This window comes from Pholcus phalangioides, unplaced genomic scaffold (assembly GCF_987345545.1).
Source record: "Pholcus phalangioides strain wild (caught in Gottingen) unplaced genomic scaffold, Ppha-v1.0 ptg000024l_1, whole genome shotgun sequence".
Lineage (NCBI taxonomy): Eukaryota > Metazoa > Arthropoda > Arachnida > Araneae > Pholcidae > Pholcus > Pholcus phalangioides.
Window position 1 is genome coordinate 13,889,361 of NW_028301616.1, and position 18,776 is coordinate 13,908,136.

Below are 18,776 nucleotides of genomic sequence, written 5' to 3' on the forward strand. Positions count from 1 at the left end.
TTTTCCTTTTAATATAGTGACCTTCCGTCATCCTCTGCTTGGTTTTTTTTGTTGTTGTTGTTATTATGAGATGATTGAAAGGCAATTATCAAACAACAACAAAGAAAAACTAACCAACGGATATGGTATTTCCACTAGCAAAAAAAATTGGGAGGAAGATCCAAGCATCCGTTCCTATACGAAATAGCAAAAAATAACATGTGCGACCTTTCACTTTTTTGCAGATTTCGATCGTTTGCGGTCTCGTCGTCTCCGCGTCGGTAGAGAGAGAGAAAGGCCCGGCCCGCAACTTGATCTAATAATTTACATTTCTGTGGATACGATGCCGTTCGGAAAATCTAGGCAACACCCATTCCGCATCGATAGATAGACAGATAGATAGATGACCGTCTGTGGACGAAGGGAGAAGCTGCTCAGGTAAGTCGCCTATTGATATATGTCTTCGGTTAAATGCGATTTTAGGCATTAGCGGGGCCGTCTTAACAATATCGTGGGCCTCTGGGTAGAGTGATTGATATTGTGGGCCTCTTGATTAGCTGGAAGTACAGTACCTGCTTATGAATTTCTACGCTTTCTCTCTTGAAAATTATAGCACCGAATCTCACTGTCGCGAGACCCCCCCCCCCTTATGCACTTGAGGCCTACGGGTTCATGATCTAAGACGGCCCTGATTGTTAGCCATTTTTGGTAGTAGGTGAATTTTATACTATTTCTTCAGGACAGCGTTTCTCAACATTTATGAATGCAGGGACCAGTCTACAAAAAATTCAACAGATCATTAACGCATGCATGTTCAACCCGTGGCCTTCGTTCCAAATGTGGGGGCCCTAGGAGTCATGTGTCGTGGCCCGTGACCTAAAACTTAATTTTGTAAATATGAAACAAGCGTTACATTGCTGAATCACTTAAGTGAACAGCGGTGCGATTCCAGAGCACTCAACTGGTACGCGGTACATTTTCAGATAACTTAAATGATTCGTGGCATATTCTTAGATTATTTGCATGGCCTGCGGCATATTTATAGATTACTTGAGTGAACTGTGTCACACTTCCAGAGCCCTTAAGTGACCCGCGGCACATTTACTGATTACCTAAGTGACCACCACCACCAAACCAGAACATGGCTCCCACTCTGTCCCAAGATAGGGATATAAGCGGTTAACGAAGCCACGCTGGAGAAACCTAAGTGACCGGTGGCACATTTATAGATTGCTTGAATGATTTTCGGCACAGTTTCAGATCACTCAAGCCTGTGGCATAGTTCCAGATCCCCTCCCCCCCCAGGGATGTCTTAAGAGTATCGTGCACCCTCGGGTCAATTGATTTTTCTGAGGCCCTACCAAACCACTTCTCTAAAATTTCAACCAGATCTTATTTTTGTGAGGCTTCGCTTGTAGCCCCCGGGACGGGTGGGGCCCATGCCTTAAGACGGCACTGCCCCCTCCCCTCCGGCAGCGAAATTTCTACCCCTACCTCCTAACGCATATTGGGATCAGAGACATACGTGGGGGAAAGACAAAATTAAAATTTAGGAAGAAAATTCCTTTGCGTGTTATTATAATCAATTTCTGTGAATTTCAATGCTGTTTGAAGGCCAAGATCTCGAAATTTTATCTTCAAGAAATTCCTTTGCGACCCCACCCTCTTAAGCCATATTGGCTTAACCCATGACCCACAGGCCCTCGGGGTTACCTGATGTGTGCCGCCACTTCAAACCTTATTTTGTAAAAATAAACTAAGCGGCACACTTACAGAAAGCTTAAGTGACCCGTGGCACAACTCCAGAGCATTTAAGTAGCTCGTAGCACGTTTTCAGGTCGCTCAAATAGGCCCGTGGCGCACGCAGAGATGACTTTAGTGACCCGCGACGCAGTTCCAGAAAACTTAAGTGATTCGTGGCACATTTAGAGATCCATTAAGTGGCATGTGGCACAGTTTTAGACGTTTTAGAGCACTTAAGTGGCCCGCAGTGCAGTTCCACATTACTCAAGTTGCCTGCGGAACATTTTCAGGTTGCTTAGGAAATCCTTTATAACCCAGATTACGGAGGGTGGTTGATGACGTGAGCATCTTGTTATCAAAAGTCATCAAATCCGAACCCCCCTCCCCCACCATCGATGCTTACGTAATACTTAAATGGCCCCCTTACAATTAGCAATATCGCGAGCATTATTTATTAGTACCCCGATTTACTCGATGAGATACGGTTACCCCTTAAGTATAAAGGTCTATTTTAACCGTAAGTATTGGCTGCTAATATCAATCACAATGATTGTGAATAATTTTTGATTCAGTTATGATCGAACCTGTACCTTCGGACCACTTCTGGTCTACGAACCATAGGTTGAAAAACTTTCCATTAGATCAGGAGGTTCTTGACATATTTGTCGCGACCCAAACCTGTGCTGCATGGGCTTCCGAAATAGATCGTTCAGATTTACTTACGGTTAGGGGGCTCTTGAAGTATGAGTCACGACCCAAATCTGATTGTGCCCAATCAAATTTGGGTTGGGTTTCAAATGACAAGGCGCTTCTGAAATGGGTCGTACGGAAATTCACTGACATCCAGAGGCTCTCAAAGCTATAGGTCACGACCTAAGCTTGATTCACAGGAGTTTCCGATAGGGATCGTGCGAATTTATTTTTTGGGCAGCTCGGGATTTTTATGGTTGCGACCAAAACTTGATTCGCACGGGTTCCCAACTTCGAGGCGCGAATGTGAACCGATTTCTCCGTTGAATAATCTCAGGCCTACAACAGTGAAAATATTCGAGCATTACACTTCACTCAGAATTTTTAATATAGATGGCACCACTAAAAATTCACATGCAACACTGTTATTTACACATACTTCCGGTGCAACTTGGTAGTAAATTGCCCCTGGCGATAGACCGGAGTTGTGCTCGGTTTGAAAAAAAGAAAGAAGGTTCGGTTAATTAAATAGTTGTTTTTTCTCAAAGTGTGCATCATGGTTCCTAATGGCCACGTCAATCTTTATGAAGGGCGTCGCGAGGAGCTCACGACAGTAATTGCGCGCCTGCTCAGTGCTATGAATAGACCCCTCCCTTTCTCCCCTTTCCCAGACCGTTCTAGCTAGCTACGGATAAACGATGACTTGGCAAGGGAGCCACGGGTCGAAAACGTTTGAAACCCACTGGAGCAATGTATCATACGTGCCGTCATTGAAGACGAGAAGCGAAAGAATTGTTCGGAGAGGGGTTTTGAAGGATCGGCGGGAATCAGGGAAGGCTTATTTGTTGAAAAATTATACGACAGTAGATAACGTAGTAGTTTTACTGACGTTTTACACACACACACACACACATATTTACTTATGCGTAACCTGTGTTTATTTGTCTAGTCTCGTGATTCATCTAGTATTTATGCCCGGGTTCGTGTTTGAACAAGACGCAGGTGTGGATACGCTGCTACAGCAGAACGCCAAATCCAGGTTTTCTTAAGAGGAGGTCTTCGTATTCCGCTGCGTTCAGCGTGAAAACAATGATTGGTTTGGAAAAAAAACACCCTGAAATTCAGGTTTTTAACCAATCAGCGTTTTCACGCTGCACGGGGCACCTAGGAAAACTGTACCCCCTAGAGGTTCTGGTCCCAAAATGTTCTTCAACTAAAGACGTAGAGCATAGTTTCCCAATAACTTTTTCGTTCCATCGTCCTCTACTTCAGATATTTTTTCTCCGATCGCCCCCCAACGCAATCTAACCCATAGGATCCTATGTTATACCCGTAGCTTCTACCGCCCCCCCTGGAACTTTCCATCACCTCCCCCCCCCCGGGGGCTTTAACACCTACGTTGGGAGATTCCTCCAAGGCTTGGAGTGGTTTTTGAATCAAAGCGTTACAGTCAATAGCATTTGACACACGTGGCTCTACAAATACAATGCCAATGCAAACGGGCAAAATGCCCAACGATGAGACTGAGAAAAAGATGCCCATAACAAATATGGATGTCATATATTTCAATTAAAAATGCAATTACAAAAACTAGAAAGAATATATATATATATAACATGATAAAATATTATAAAATACTCATAAAGAATACTTACGGATGTCTTATTTAAGTATCGATAGCTTCTCGATTTACCCCCAATATGTTTATCGTATTTCTTTTTAAACGAGTCTCAATTGTGTTAGAATTTACTACTCCCCGGGGATAAGCTATTCCATTTATTAACTATTAGAGAAAAATTCCTTGCGACACCACAACCTAGAATTTTCCCTTACCAATCTATACTGGTGTCTTCCCCTTGTAGAAGCAATCGATTGACGGTGTATTCACAATTCATGATCCATCCCACTGAACGTTTTGAGCACTTCAATCATATAACCCCCACCCACACCTACGTTCTTCCAATGTAAACATCCTCAAAAAAATGAAGTCTCTTTCCATAACTCAAGCCCCGCGTGCCAACAAGGACACGCTTAGCTCTTCTCTGCACTTTCAGCTCCCCTTCAACCAAGTCTATGTCTCTCTGTATATAGATTGTATAGTCTACAAAACGTTAACTGGAACATTTCACCGCTCCATCCCAAGGAGGCGATGGAATGTTCCAGGAGGGCAGTAGAAGCTCTACGGGTATAACATAGGATCCTATGGGTTAGATTGCGTTGGGGACGATGAGGGAAAAGAATTTCTGAAGAAGGGGACAGTGTGTGCGTGTTTTTGATGGGATTACAGGGTGTCTGGAAAAGGGAACTCCCTCACTGTAATTGAAATTTTAAAAACAGCAAATGGAAAAAAAAAGTGCATGCTTGCCGGCAGCCCTGTAAAATTTTAATTATCAAGTTTGGCAAAATCATGTAATTGCAGATTTTGGTGATAGGGCCCTACGCCCTAAATCAACGCCCTACAATCATTCACCTCTCATTGGCTATCGAACGCTTTGAAATGTTAGTTTAGGTGCCCACAAACTACTAGCGAAAGGTTTTACTCGTTTTTGGCGCACAGAGTAAGATGCCATTAAAAATATTTCATATTTTCATAAAGGGTAGTTGATGACGTAAGCATTATCCAAACCTCACCCTCGTCATCAAAGGTCAGCAAATCGGAAACTCCTCCACCCCATCGATGCTGACGTAATACTTGAATGACCCCATAATGACAAGTACTGTTAAAGGAAAGTCTTGAGTTTTTACATAACTGGCCATTTTAGCACGTGGAAAGTGGTGAAAAAGGAAAATTTTCATCGATACCTGTGAATAAAATTTTCTTTGTTACAAATTTCTTTCTCATAGTTACAAATTTAACTATTTTGCATTTTTTGATGGGAAGGTCCATGGGGGCGATAGAAGCATAGGATCCTATGGGTTCACTTGAGTTGGGGACGATGAGAGAATAAATTTCTCTGAAGAAGGGGGCGATAGAACAAAAAAAGTTTGAGGAAACTGGTGCAAATCCCAACGTGGGCGTTAACCTCTCCTTGGGGGGCGATGGAGTGTTCCAGGGGGGCGGTAGAAGCTACGAGTATAACATAGGATTCTATGGATTAGATCATAGTTTCCCAACCTTTTTTGTCTCATCGCCCCCTTCTTCAGAAATTGTTTTCTCCCAGCGCCCCCCTACGCAATCTAACCCATAGGATCCTGTTATACCCGTAGCTTCTACCCCCCCCCCGGAACATTCGCCCCCAAGGGAGTGTTAACGCCCACGTTGGGAACCACTGGGCTAGATTGTGTTGGGGGGCAATGGGCGAAAACAATTTCTGAAGAAGGGGGCGATGGGACAAAAAAAAAGTTGGGAAACTGGTATAAATGATCAAAGAGTGGCCTGTAAGGCAAACAACCATGTCAGTGAGAGACCGAAAGAGTGACCTGGAGCATGTGCAAGTATGTGAGTGATCAAAACAGTGACCTGGAGCATGTGCAAGTATGTGAATGATCAAAACAGTGACCTGGAGCATGTGCAAGTATGTGAGTGATCAAAACAGTGTGTAAGCATGTGAGTGACTAAAAAAAGTGTGCAAGCATGTAAATGGTTAAAAAGGTGTACTTGCAGGAGTGGGGGGAGGGGGGGCCAAGCGGGTTATAGCACAGGGTGGTGAATTCGAGGAAAAACTAGTCGAGAGAAAATCGGGGGAAAAAATCAGAATGGGAGAAGGGCGGTAACCATAAATGTGCCTCTGTTGCCAATAGAATCCTCGTCCGGAAGAGGGGGGGGGGGAATTTTGGGAATCACAACACTGCTGTATATTATTCAAATCTGGGGCCAGTGCCGTGCCGTCTTAACGCATGGGCCCACCCAGGCACGGCCCGGGGGGCCTCAGATAAATGAGAAGTGGTTGCATTTTTTGAAAATTTGCCAATTAGGGCCTCAAAAAATCATTTCGCCCGGTGGCCCATGATGCTCTTAAGACGGCCCTGTCTGGGGCCTTAATTTTCGGGGCCCTGGTTGCACCACTTGCTCATACGGAAATCAGGCCAGTCTCATTTGTGCTATTACAGTAAAACCTTTCTATTGTCGCTATTGTATGTGTAAAATGAATGCTGGGAATTAATCACTGTTTTTTTGGACACCGGTGTGGCAAAAAAATTCGTCCGTGAAAGAGGGAGAGTGACCACGTCTGGGGGAGGGGGGATGTCCGTTAAGAGAGGTTTTTTTTACTGTATTATACAAATACAACACCACAACAGGCAAATTGCCCAACGAGGTGGCTGACTTAAGAACATCATGGATCCCCGAGCCCTTTTTTACCCTACTCACAACCCCCCGCGGAACCCCCAACGAATCGGTACATGCGGGAATGTGCGTGTACGTGTAGTGAAACCTGACGTGAAGATTTTTTGTTTCTCTGTAATGCTTGTTATGTGTAGTGCTGCCATCTGCCACCAGTTTTTCAAACTATGAGTGAAGTGGTATGATTGAATGATTTTTCGTTGTAGGACTGTTGCTCTCTGTGGCGAGACTTTTTAACGGGGAGATCGGCTCGCATTTGCGCCTTGAAGTTGGGAACCACAGAAAACCAACTTCAGCCGACCACCACGGTGGGGTTCGAACCCGGATCCTCGCATCGCGAGTCCGTCACTATATCCACTCGACCACCACAGCGGCTGGTGAGGATTATCTTGAGGATTATCATCCTCAAACTTCCCTAAAAAGCCCTTAAGATTCCGGGCAGGAAATAAATTGCAGCTTTTCGGTGACATGAAATGATATCTTGTAACGACTTTCATCCAGAGGTTAGTGTTGATTCAATCCAAGTAAATTGCGGATTACTGCGTATTCAAGAATTGCGTCATGGGCGGAAATACGGAGGGGGGGGGGGCAGCGTCAAAGGTGGAGTCGACTGATCCAATGTATATATGAATTAACATATCATCTATCGTGACCCCTCCCCCCCAGACTTCCAAGTCTATTGAGACTTGGCTATTCAGACTTCCAAGTCCATAGACGGAGGTCTATGAACTGCATATTCAAACTCTCCAGAACTTTCTAAATTGGAATGAATAACTTCTTTGATGCGTTATGTATATATCGATGCTCGATTGTCATTTTGTCTTGTAGAACTGAATGAAGAGATGGATAAATCCGTTCGTTCTGTGGTGGTAATGGTGATTCTCGCATCGTATCCTTGCCTTAAAGCGACGCTGTTACACGCTCATCATCACCGCATGGCCAAAGGTAATGATGCATTTACATGGTGTCCCAAAAATTGACTACCCCATTTGAAATATGAATTTAAAAAAAATGCTTCGTGTTTACTTCATTGTGCTTATAATACATTAAATTTTCAATCAGACAAAATTTCAGAAAAGTTAAAAAGTTCGGCAACAGATGGCACTGCCCTCATACGGGAAAAAAAATTGTCCATGGTTCGTAGCAATAATATTGTATAGTCTCGAAAAAAAGTCGCTGGATCCGGATTCGAGCTCCGATGGCGGAACAGTGGCGGACAGTTGAAATAGTTGGTTTTCTGCTGTTTTTAAACCTCTAGACGTGAATGCGAGCCGGTGGTCTCCCGTGTGAAGATGTCTCTCCGCAGGTAGCAGGCAGATATTCAACATGACACTTACATAAGAAAACAGATTGCAGGAACACACGAAACAAGCGCAATTCCGACAACATAAATACGTTTGGGCCACACATACTCAGAACACACATTCCGACACGCACCGATTGGTTGGAAACTCCATACGGCTAAGCAGTGTTTGTCTTAGAATGAACATGCAAACGTCTGAGTCGGGATGGCCTGAATTCAAGCAGAATATCGAGATCATTTGGCGCCATCTGTTGGCAAATTGTTAAACTAATTTCGGAAATTTTTTTTTCAAAACCAATTCTTGAATTCAATTCAGGCCATCCCAGCTGCTGAGACACTTGAATGGGTTTCTTCGAATTCCGTTCTGAGACTGCACAATGTTATAGCCACGAATGGTGGACATTTTGAAAATACACCATCATATTTTAGTTCCAGATCGCAGCGTCATCTGTTGCCGAACTTTAAAACTTGAAATTCTGTCCGGTCTAAAATTTAGTGCTGTCCTGCAGGGCCGTCATTTAAACTTTTTCCGGGGCGGGGGGGGGGGCAAAGTACATGTACTCAATGTATGTATATATATATTTGTATATATGTACACCACTTTTTTTTAGTGTATTTTCAAAAGCCAGGGGGGGGGGAGCAGGGCCCCCATTAAATGACGGGCCTGCTGTCCTGAGCACAATGCAGCGAACGAGAGGCATTTCTATCGCTTTCCTATTGTTTTTCCTAGTCGTATTTCTAATGGGTCGGTGAATCTTTCAGACACCACCATGTACCAACAAATGACAACTGCTATAATGCAATTACATATTTTCAATTACTTTTCAAAACGACTTTTCTACTCGCATGTAATCAGCCGAATCATCATCATCATGTCCAGTATAATACTCCTTTGCGTTGACGAGACACCCCCTGCAGTCTTTCGTAGTTTTCTACTCTTATATACTTACTATATTCACTTCTGCCATCAGATCTTTGCACCACAGAAGATGGACTGTTCGGGACCTGCACGAAGATGAGACGCTGCCCGACCACCTACTACTTCTCGGCGCACTGTCGACGCACGAAAGTCTGTTGTCTGAGACAGATGCCGGACGTCCACGTTCCTGTTCATCATCATCATCCCCTGATGCCAGATGTTGCCGAGGGCGAGAGATGGTATTACAACAACGAAAGGAGATATTTTCCGAGCACCACCACTACTACTACTACAACTATGGGACCACTGGTTGGTATGAGAACGGCTGATGAAGAACAGATTCCAAACTTACGTCTCAGAGGTAAATCCATGTTTCCGATAAATTTTCGTGAAATATCAGTGTGAGCGCCATAACAGTGGGTTTCAACGCATGGCACGTGGTCTACTTTCGAAAAACAACTGCTTTTCGCTGTGAATGATAATTAATATAGTTTGGTGGCCATTGCCCCCACAAGGGGTGGGCTGACAAGGCTCCAGCCCTGAGGCCCGGGATGATTTTCATCATTTTTTTTTGTTTTTTTCTATTCATCATAAAGGGGCTCGTGAAAGTCTGGTCGGGGGGGCCCGTAAAAGATCCCGGCCTAGGGGCCCTGCTTCAGGATGTGGGGGCCATGTTGGTGGCTCACACAGGCTTCATTGAAAAATGCGGCGCGCACCGTATGAAAAGTTAAAAGCACTTAGAAACATTGCATTTTTTTGTTGGCACAGGACAATAGCTTTCTAATTGGGTTTTGGGGGGGGGGGCACACGGGGACTGTATACAAAAACTTTTATTATTTTAATAAATGCACAACCCTTTGCAATATGAATGACATATCCGAGTACTACACGTTATTTGGATTATTTTTCTAATTGAAAGTATGCCTCTGGGATCAACGGTTCACACCAGTAATTTGTGGTTCGGGCTGTTAGCTACGCACCCTGTATATAGATACTGTACATGTATTAGTATTAAGTGTTTAATAGTGTGACAGTTTCAGGTGAAAATAATTTGGTTATACTCTTTGAAAATGCACAGGTTGTGGCATCAGAGAAATCAACATGACGGATTACATCGTCGGTGGAGAAGAATCGGAATACTGGCCATGGACGGTAAGTCTCACATTTCTACATTTACCAACCATTAGTCTAATAATGGGACTGTAGATCGTGGTCAGTGGCGCATTCACAGGAGGACTTGGCGGGCTATAGCCCAGGGTGGTAAGTTCAGAGGGGTGGCAAGTTTGAGCAATGAGTGGCCGAGAAAATTAATAGAATGGGATTAGGGAGGTGTAATTTTCATAACCCTGAATAAATTCGTCCCTGCCGAGCAGTGTTACCACATGGGCCTTCTGGGCTCGGCCTGGGGGGCTCATAAAAATGAGATCCGGTTAAGGTTTTCAATAGTAAGCGTGTAAATTGGTACGGACAAGCATTTCTAATCAGGTAGGACCTCAAAAATTCTACTTTGCCCATCGGCCCTTGATGTTATTAACACGGCCCTGCTGCCGAAACAGTAAGGGATTAAAAGAGTGGACTAGAGAAATGGCAAGACCGTGAGTGGGCAAAATAGTGACATGGAGCGTGTGCAAGTATGCGAATGAACAAAAGAGTAGCCTACAGAGCGAGGGACCGGATCAGTGAGGGACCTAGAGCATGTGTAGGAATGTGAATGACCTGAAAGCAAGGAGCCATGCCATTGAGTGACCAAAGTGTGAGTGACAAACCGAGTTCAAGCATGTGAGTGACAAACCGAGTTCAAGCATGTGAGTGACAAACCGAGTTCAAGCATGTGAGTGACAAACCGAGTTCAAGCATGTGAGTGACTTAAGAGTCACTTAGAAAGTGCGTGTGAGCACGGGAGTGACCGAAATAGTGACTAAGAGACACGGGTGTACTTGCGGGAATGGAAAGTGGAGGGGGGGGGCAAGCGGGTTATAGCACAGGGTGGCGAATTCGAGAGAAGATTAGTCAAGAAAATTTGATTAGAGTGGGAGAACGGTGGCAAAATTCGCTTAGCCCCACGAGCGTCAAAACCATAAATGCGTCTCTGATCAGGCTGGTATCCAAGAAGGGTGGGACAGAGGTTCGGGTCCAATACTACTGTCAGACTTACGTGCAGCGTCGTCTATCAGCAAAAATTTTAACTAAAAAGTGAAAAAATTCTCGCGAGAATAACTTTTCCGCCAACCGCATTCAAATATATCGATTCCTTCAATTTTTATGAATTTTTAAACTGTTTAGGAATTTATGGGACACCCTGTATTTTTTACTTGTTTGTTGTATTTCAGGCAGCCATCTTCTACAAGCCTCGCGATGCCAGGACCGGACGATTTCAATGCGGGGGAACGGTCATATCACAGCGATACATCCTAACAGCTGCTCATTGCTTACAAGATGGCGGAGTCATTATGTAAGTTAGTAAGAAAGTATATATGAGTGGTATTCCTCGATCACATCGAGTTTGTCGTAATTCAAACATTTATAATGGACCGACTCTTTGAATTAGTGAGACATTTTGTTCATGTCATATCGTGAGTCACACCCTCAAAGATTCTGGTCTCTCACGACAGACCCCGCAACCGACTCGCCGTACGAATGGGAGGCCCGACCCAAAGGGGCGACGGCCAGCTCTACCTCGTGGCCGACGTCACGCTACACGAAGACTACAGAAGTAACATACGTTACAACGATATCGCTCTGATGAGGCTGTCGACGGACATCCAGTCCAAGAAGGTTGTCCCGGCTTGTCTGCCTTCGCCGACGATGCACTCGGCCAACTTCGTCCAGAGGAACGCCACTGTACTCGGATGGGGCCGGACCTCGGATGGTAAATATGTATTGAAATGAAATTTCATATACTCTCTTCATACATTGCCAGAGGCGGATTTGCGGTTTTGCCGCCCATGGCCTACACATTAGTTCTAGTCTAATTTTCTCGACCACTCATCCCTCAAATTTTCCGCTCTGAGCTATTACTTATAGCATCCCATGTAAATGAACCTCTGCTCTGTAAATACATGACTGCCTTCAAGTCCCTCTTTTGGTCACTCACAGGCTTGTGGACTGTAAACTGTTTTTTTATCATTCTTTTAGCAGCTCACTGACTGGTCTCTCTTTTGGTCACTCTCATGCTTACACAGTCTGTAAGTTACTGTTTGGTCATTCGCTTGCTTGCACACGCTCTAAATAACTCTTTTAGTGACTCAACGACCTGGTGGTCCCTAGCACTCTTGGTCGTTGTTACGGTCATTCAAATGCTTGTACAATGCTTTGGTCACTGTTGCGGTCATTCAAATGTTTGAACACTGCTCTGCTCACTGTTGCAGTCATTCAAATGCTTGCACACTGCTTTGGCCACTCTTTAAGCCACTCACTGACCCGGTTCTCCACTCTTTTGGTCACTCCCATGCTCGCACATTCTCTTGATTATTTTTTTAGTTATTCACATACTTACAGACGCCATAGATCGCTCAACGACATGGTTCCTTGCTCTCAAGGTCATGTTTTGGTCATTCACATGCTTGCCTATTGCCCACTGTTTTGCTGACTCACATGCTTGCCTATTGCCCACTGTTTTGCTGACTCACATGCTTGCACACTATTTTGGCCACTCTTTTGATCTTTTGACCACCTTTGCTCAAAAAATCCCTCTTTTGTTCACTCATATTCTTACAAACTCTCTAGGCGATTCGTTTAGTCACTCACTGACCTAGTCCCTAGCCATAATAGGTATATTTCTTGTTTTATCACCCGTGGGCTGTATAAAATTTGCCGCCTTTCTTCCATTCTACAGTGATTCTTCGCCACTCATTCTTCAAGCTGCCACCCCTCCGAACTTGGTGATACAGCCTACTAAGGTTCCCTCCCCCTCCTCGTAAACACTCCTCTGTATACATTGACCATTGCTTGGAGTTTAAGTCCTAAAATGTTGGACTTCATGATACGCATTGCACATTTCTGCTACAATTTTCATCGTTTCAGGTGGTTCCTTTAGCAATACTCTTCGTGAAACTATCGTCCCGGTAGTGCCGAGGAACAGATGCAACGCCAGTTACCAGAGGCTCAATAGCTTATCATTACCGAAAGGAATCGCGGAATCTCAGCTCTGCGCTGGTACGAACGACGGAACCAGGGACGCTTGTCAGGTGCGAATCCTTATTGTTTATCCCCATATCGCAATTACGAAATTCTTGCTGGTTAAGCCGAGGCCACACTCACGTCCAGACCGGCCCAATACGTTCCAAGGTTGGTTGGTCATGGGCAAGTAGTGTGCCCACTCCAACATTGGCGATGATCGCCAAATTTTGGAGACTGGAAGGTATTGGAAAGCTGGTAGAAGAGAACGACCAGTACCTTCCATCACCCACCCCAAGCTAAAGGAGAGCCGTCTTCCCTTCCGATTTTCCAATCCGTCTGACCACACATTAGTCGGATGACGCCAACAGTCACAACACGCGTTGGAGAATCTGCAGCAAATATTATTCACCAAGGAACATTGGGCCAAACTAGACCAGTGTGTAGACAGCCTATGCCACTGCTGCGGCGTCGTTGCAGCAGGGAAAGGCAAACATTGGAAGAAAACATTTCCGAATGACTATTGGGCTAGGCTGGACACGAGTGTGGCCCTAACTATAGAACAAGGTTATTTAAATTGTTTTTCCAAGAACAATGATGATCAGATGTTTACTCTTAAATCAGCATAACAATCGTCGAATGCTATGTGAATAGTGTGTTTGTTCAAAAGTTGGTCAATATCTAGCGAGTACGAGATCGCAGACACACGTATGCATCGAGCACTCTCAGGTACATTAGTGAGCACTGCGGTGCTCGAAAGAAAGTGTAATCCTTGTTTAAGAGAAGTGGGGGCAACAGCATACCATCGCCTACAGTATTATCACGATGACAAGCCAATCATATCACTTATCCATTAGTGTAAGAGGGTTCTTAACCAGGAGTCTACGGACACAGGAGGGGGGTCTTGGAGAGATTTTAGATGGTCCGTGAGCTTGTATGAGAAGAAAGCAATTAAGTCATTATTTTCAAATTATGTACTGAATAATATATTGGAAAGGGGGTCCGTAGACTTCACATTGCCACAAAGGGTTCGTAAAACACAGAAGGTTAAGAACCCCTGCATCAGTGAAAGACTCATTATGACGAAAGCTGTACTATAATGGTAAAAGTTCTATCTCTTTGCTCGCATATAGTGACGTGCTTCTTTTCCTATTAAATTGCAGGGCGATTCCGGAGGACCCTTGATTCTTGAAGACCGTTTCTACAGGTGGACCGTCGTTGGGATCGTATCCTTCGGGTACGGTTGCGCTCACCCAGACTACCCCGGGGTTTACACCAGGGTTTCCAGGTACCTTCCGTGGATAAGAGCCAACACCGACATACGGGCGAGAAGCACGTGACAACTCGTCGTCTCGAAACTCTGCATCTAAGGAGGACGGGAACGCACTTGCTTCGTCGTCCAGGGTCGTTTAGGGGTGCCGACAAAGAGAGACTTCAAAACAAATAGGGGGATGAGGAAGAACGATCACACACGATTCGACGATCAGGTCAGATTTGCTGCTGTTCTTTGAGGAAGATCGAATATCAAGGCGCCAGGAGTATTCTAGATATTTCGATATCGACGATTAATTATGTCGTCGATTTTAACCATTACACAAATGACATTATTTTGATCTCACGAGGTTTTGTAGATCTGCCCTAAAGACGAGGGCAGGCTTTAGAATTAGGAAACCTGTCATTATGGTGCCTCTGGGCAGTCAGCGGTCATGTCTGTCTGTCTGTCGTTATGGCCAACAATCAGTACAGGCTGTCCCAAATTGTGGGCACAGCAAATATCTCTGCAACCGATGGCTTTAGAAACATAGTTCCAATCACAAAACGTTTTCAAATGACGTGCAGTGAATGAATGAATTCAAATGACGTGCAGTGGATGAATGAATTCAAATGACGTGCAGTGGATGAATGAATTCAAATGACGTGCAGTGGATGAATGAATTCAAATTACGTGCAGTGAATGAATGAATTCAAATGACGTGCAGTGAATGAATGAATTCAAATGACGTGCAGTGGATGAATGAATTCAAATGACGTGCAGTGAATGAATGAATTCAAATGACGTGCAGTGAATGAATGAATTCAAATGACGTGCAGTGAATGAATGAATTCAAATGACGTGCAGTGGATGAATGAATTCAAATGACGTGCAGTGGATGAATGAATTCAAATTACGTGCAGTGAATGAATGAATTCAAATGACGTGCAGTGGATGAATGAATTCAAATGACGTGCAGTGGATGAATGAATTCAAATGACGTGCAGTGGATGAATGAATTCAAATGACGTGCAGTGGATGAATGAATTCAAATTACGTGCAGTGGATGAATGAATTCAAATGACGTGCAGTGGATGAATGAATTCAAATGACGTGCAGTGAATGAATGAATTCAAATGACGTGCAGTGAATGAATGAATTCAAATGCCGTGCAGTTACTAAAAACCTCAAAATTTGTTTGAGGAGTCGTATACATGAGAAAAAAAAATGAAGAAATTAACTTTTTATGCAGTCCCCGTGTTCTGAATGCTCTAATTATTGAAATGTAGATCCCGCTCTGAAAAGTTATTTTCAAAAAATTTGAAATTTTGAATGCAATATGAAAATCCTGAATGTAATATTTATATCGATATATAGAAGGTATAGATATATAGAATCACACTAAAATTTGGCTACTTGTCACTGTGTTGGTAGGTTTTCATTAGCTCAAAAGTTGCCATTTTCAGGGACCGTACTATAAATAGAATTTGATTATTTTTGTCGCACCACGGTCATTTTCTGCACACGAGTGCTAATCAGACTGGGAGCTACAGTTTATTGCCGATTCCGAATGGCAGATTTTTTTTTTTATACTAGCTGAGAGGTTGGTGCGCTAACACCTCGATGTGGGACTCCCTGCGATAGCAATCTTTTTCTGTGGCCATGTCACCGTTTTCTGTTGCAACCCCTGTGTCAGCAAAGTTTCTGACAAGGACGAACCGGGTATCGTACCAACACCACCTATAGAACAAGGCCTCCGCGCGAAGCCTGTGACGTCAATGAAGAAGGCCATTTCTCCTATTGCCATTGGATATACTGCAAAAAAAAGGTAAAGATATCGCATGCGTCGGCCTGCGATATCCAATGGCAATAGGTGAAACGGCCATCTTCAGTGACGTGACGAGCTTCGTGTGGTGTTGATCGTACTTGCAACCATAGGCGGAATAGACTTGGAAGTCTGGGGGGGGCACGACCATTATTGCTGGGGGGGGGAGCAAGATGATGCTGTTGTCGATTCATCTATACATATATGTATTAGGTCAGTCGACTTCACCTTTGATGCTGGGAGGCAATGCCCCCCCCCCCTCCCCGTATCTCAGCCCATGCTTTCAACGTCTCTAGGCCATCCTTTGGCATCGACCCTATCATAAATAGAATGAAACTACGTTTTATTTATTTATTTATTTATTCACAATGAAAAGCAATTGCATTTTTCGACAATTGCAGAATTTTATTGACGTATCGCAATTTGTGAAGCACGCCCTCAATCATTGACGACAAATACCGAAAACTTCAGAATCTCTGTTGATATTGCATTTAAAAATATGAAATTTTTTTGCAAATGACTTCTCAGAGCAGCATTTATATTCCACTAATTGGAAGTTTTAGTATGCAGAGGGGTTTACATAAAAAAAAAGGTTAATTCTTCTATTTATTTATGTACACGACCCCTTGGGAAGTTAACGACATTTAAAAAATTTTTGCAATTGAATGTATGTGTTTCTAAAGTCAACGGTTGCAGAAATTATCTGCTGTGCAAACAATTTGGAACAACCTGTATAGTCTCCGAATATTGCAAAAAACGTTTCAAACTGCCATTGAACTCTGAGTAATCTTCACTTATATTAGTATCAGCCATGATGTAATTAACGTTTTCCTTTTGCATTGTATGCAGATACTTTCGATTCGTGTATTAAAGAGTTTTTATAGGAATGTATGTTTCTCTCTTTTCATTATCATAAGCAAGGAAGATAGTTTGAACGCCATCTATGTTTCGAATTATGAATGAAGTGCGATGTTGTAGGGTACGATGCAATTTGCGGCGAGAATTTTCAATGAGAAAATCAGCATGCATTCGCACTTAAAAGTTAGAACCAACTTCAGCTGGTCACTACTGTCCCACCCATAGGCGTACGGAGAATTTTCTCGAGGGCGGGGGGGTTATAATTTCGGCCTGGGTGGGGAGAATTAAAACTCCAAAACCTCCATTTTGTGTACGCGAATGGTCTCGCCTGCAGAGGATTAAATCCGGTTCCTAACGATGAGAGTCCATCATGATGCCTACGACCGCACAGAGCGTATCTATTTTAGAGTTAACGAGAGTGTCAATATGAATTAATGATGCTTATTCAGGTGCCGTTACATCGAATCCGAGCGTGGGGAGTGAGTGATCGCTCCCAAAGCGTCACTATATAGTACGGGAAAAGAGATCGTCACGTAAACTATTGGACAGCAATGACCATCAATATCAATAGTCGCCCCCTCCAGAGCCGCAACCAGACACGAAAATTGACTTTTTCTCCCGGGGGGCATGTTCTTATTCTGGCACCCCTCTCCTTTTGGACGAATAAAGAGGGAGCTTGACACCTTCTCCTGGTCCAGTACGAGGAAGTACATTATTTTCCCAGCATGGAACACAGGTCTTTGACTACCTGCTTATATCTCTTCGCTGAGACAGCTGCGGGCCATGTTCTAGTTAGAAGGAGGAGGTCCAGCATCTAACCTGTTATTTCAAGCCAAAAAGGGAAAAAAATTAGTCGAGCTCTTTGTCCCAGGCTTTGATGGCAAACACTTTAAATAAATAAATACATGTGTGCAGGGTATCCCATAAGTCCTAACTCAGCCTTTATCACAAATCATATCATCGACTGTTCGTCGAAGAGGTACGAGTTTCTTTCAAAAATGCTCAACATGTGTTCAGAAATCACCCTTTGCCAGTTTTGAGAGTGAAAGTACAGTGTGTAACAAAATAAGAAATTCTAATTTTTGCACGGTCCCACAGTTATTCAACTTCTAGTTGTTGCCCCTGCTCTTTTGAGTCCAACAAAAAAAATTCCATGCTTCTAAGTACAATATTCGCGGAGATATTTGAATTGAAAAATCGCCCAAAATGAGGGAAAGAACCACATAAACCAACAGACAAGACGCGCGTTCTTTCTTTCCCAACTTTTCAGCGATTTTTCTTTTAATTCAAAAATATCTCGACAAATATTGCACTTTATTTTCACTCTGGTACAGAGCGATTTTCCAACACATTTTGAGCATTTTTTTTTTTAAATTCGAACTATACCTCTACAACAAACGGTTGGAACTTATAGGATACCATGCACATATACGGGGTGATTATAAAAAAACTATCCCGACATATGGGCCCCTAACTATCATACCATTCACAGAAACTGAATGAAATTTTGGCATAAGGTATTTTGAGGTATGCGCTCAAGAATGATATGGGAAAACAACAGTGTCACTCTAACAGTTACGGTTACAGTGAGAAAATTTCGAAAATATCAAATGGCAACACCGAGTTTTTTGTATTGGAATGCGATCTCCATACTGAAAAACACTAAACAGCGTTGGAATGGCACCTGTAGCACGAAAATCCCCGGAGCTAGGCAAGGAAAAAGTAAAAAGGACTTTGCCGTGCACCAGAGCATTAATGTTCGTTTCATTCGTCACACTTCGGCTGAGATGCCAGCTTGATTAGTCCTCC

General features: G+C 43.6%; 1 protein-coding gene across 1 annotated transcript; it reads left to right on the forward strand.

Annotated features, from left to right (window-relative positions):
• The first annotated feature begins 279 nt into the window (after positions 1-279).
• On the forward strand, positions 280-15,503 carry LOC149068780 (trypsin-1-like). Its single transcript, XM_089250988.1, has 8 exons — positions 280-417; positions 7,523-7,639; positions 8,969-9,277; positions 9,995-10,068; positions 11,247-11,368; positions 11,529-11,785; positions 12,940-13,103; positions 14,196-15,503. Exons 2-8 carry the CDS (start codon positions 7,537-7,539, stop codon positions 14,370-14,372), a joined length of 1,206 nt encoding a protein of 401 aa, XP_089107114.1. The 5' UTR covers positions 280-417; positions 7,523-7,536; the 3' UTR covers positions 14,373-15,503.
• The last annotated feature ends 3,273 nt before the right edge of the window (positions 15,504-18,776 follow it).

Excerpts from the sequence above, each read along its gene's own strand:
- LOC149068780 (XM_089250988.1), top strand. The coding sequence starts at position 7,537 with ATGGATAAATCCGTTCGTTCTGTGGTGGTAATGGTGATTCTCGCATCG. Across the intron at positions 11,786-12,939 it reads ATGGGGCCGGACCTCGGATG|GTGGTTCCTTTAGCAATACT; the intron begins GTAAATATGTAT and ends TCATCGTTTCAG. Across the intron at positions 13,104-14,195 it reads GAACCAGGGACGCTTGTCAG|GGCGATTCCGGAGGACCCTT; the intron begins GTGCGAATCCTT and ends ATTAAATTGCAG.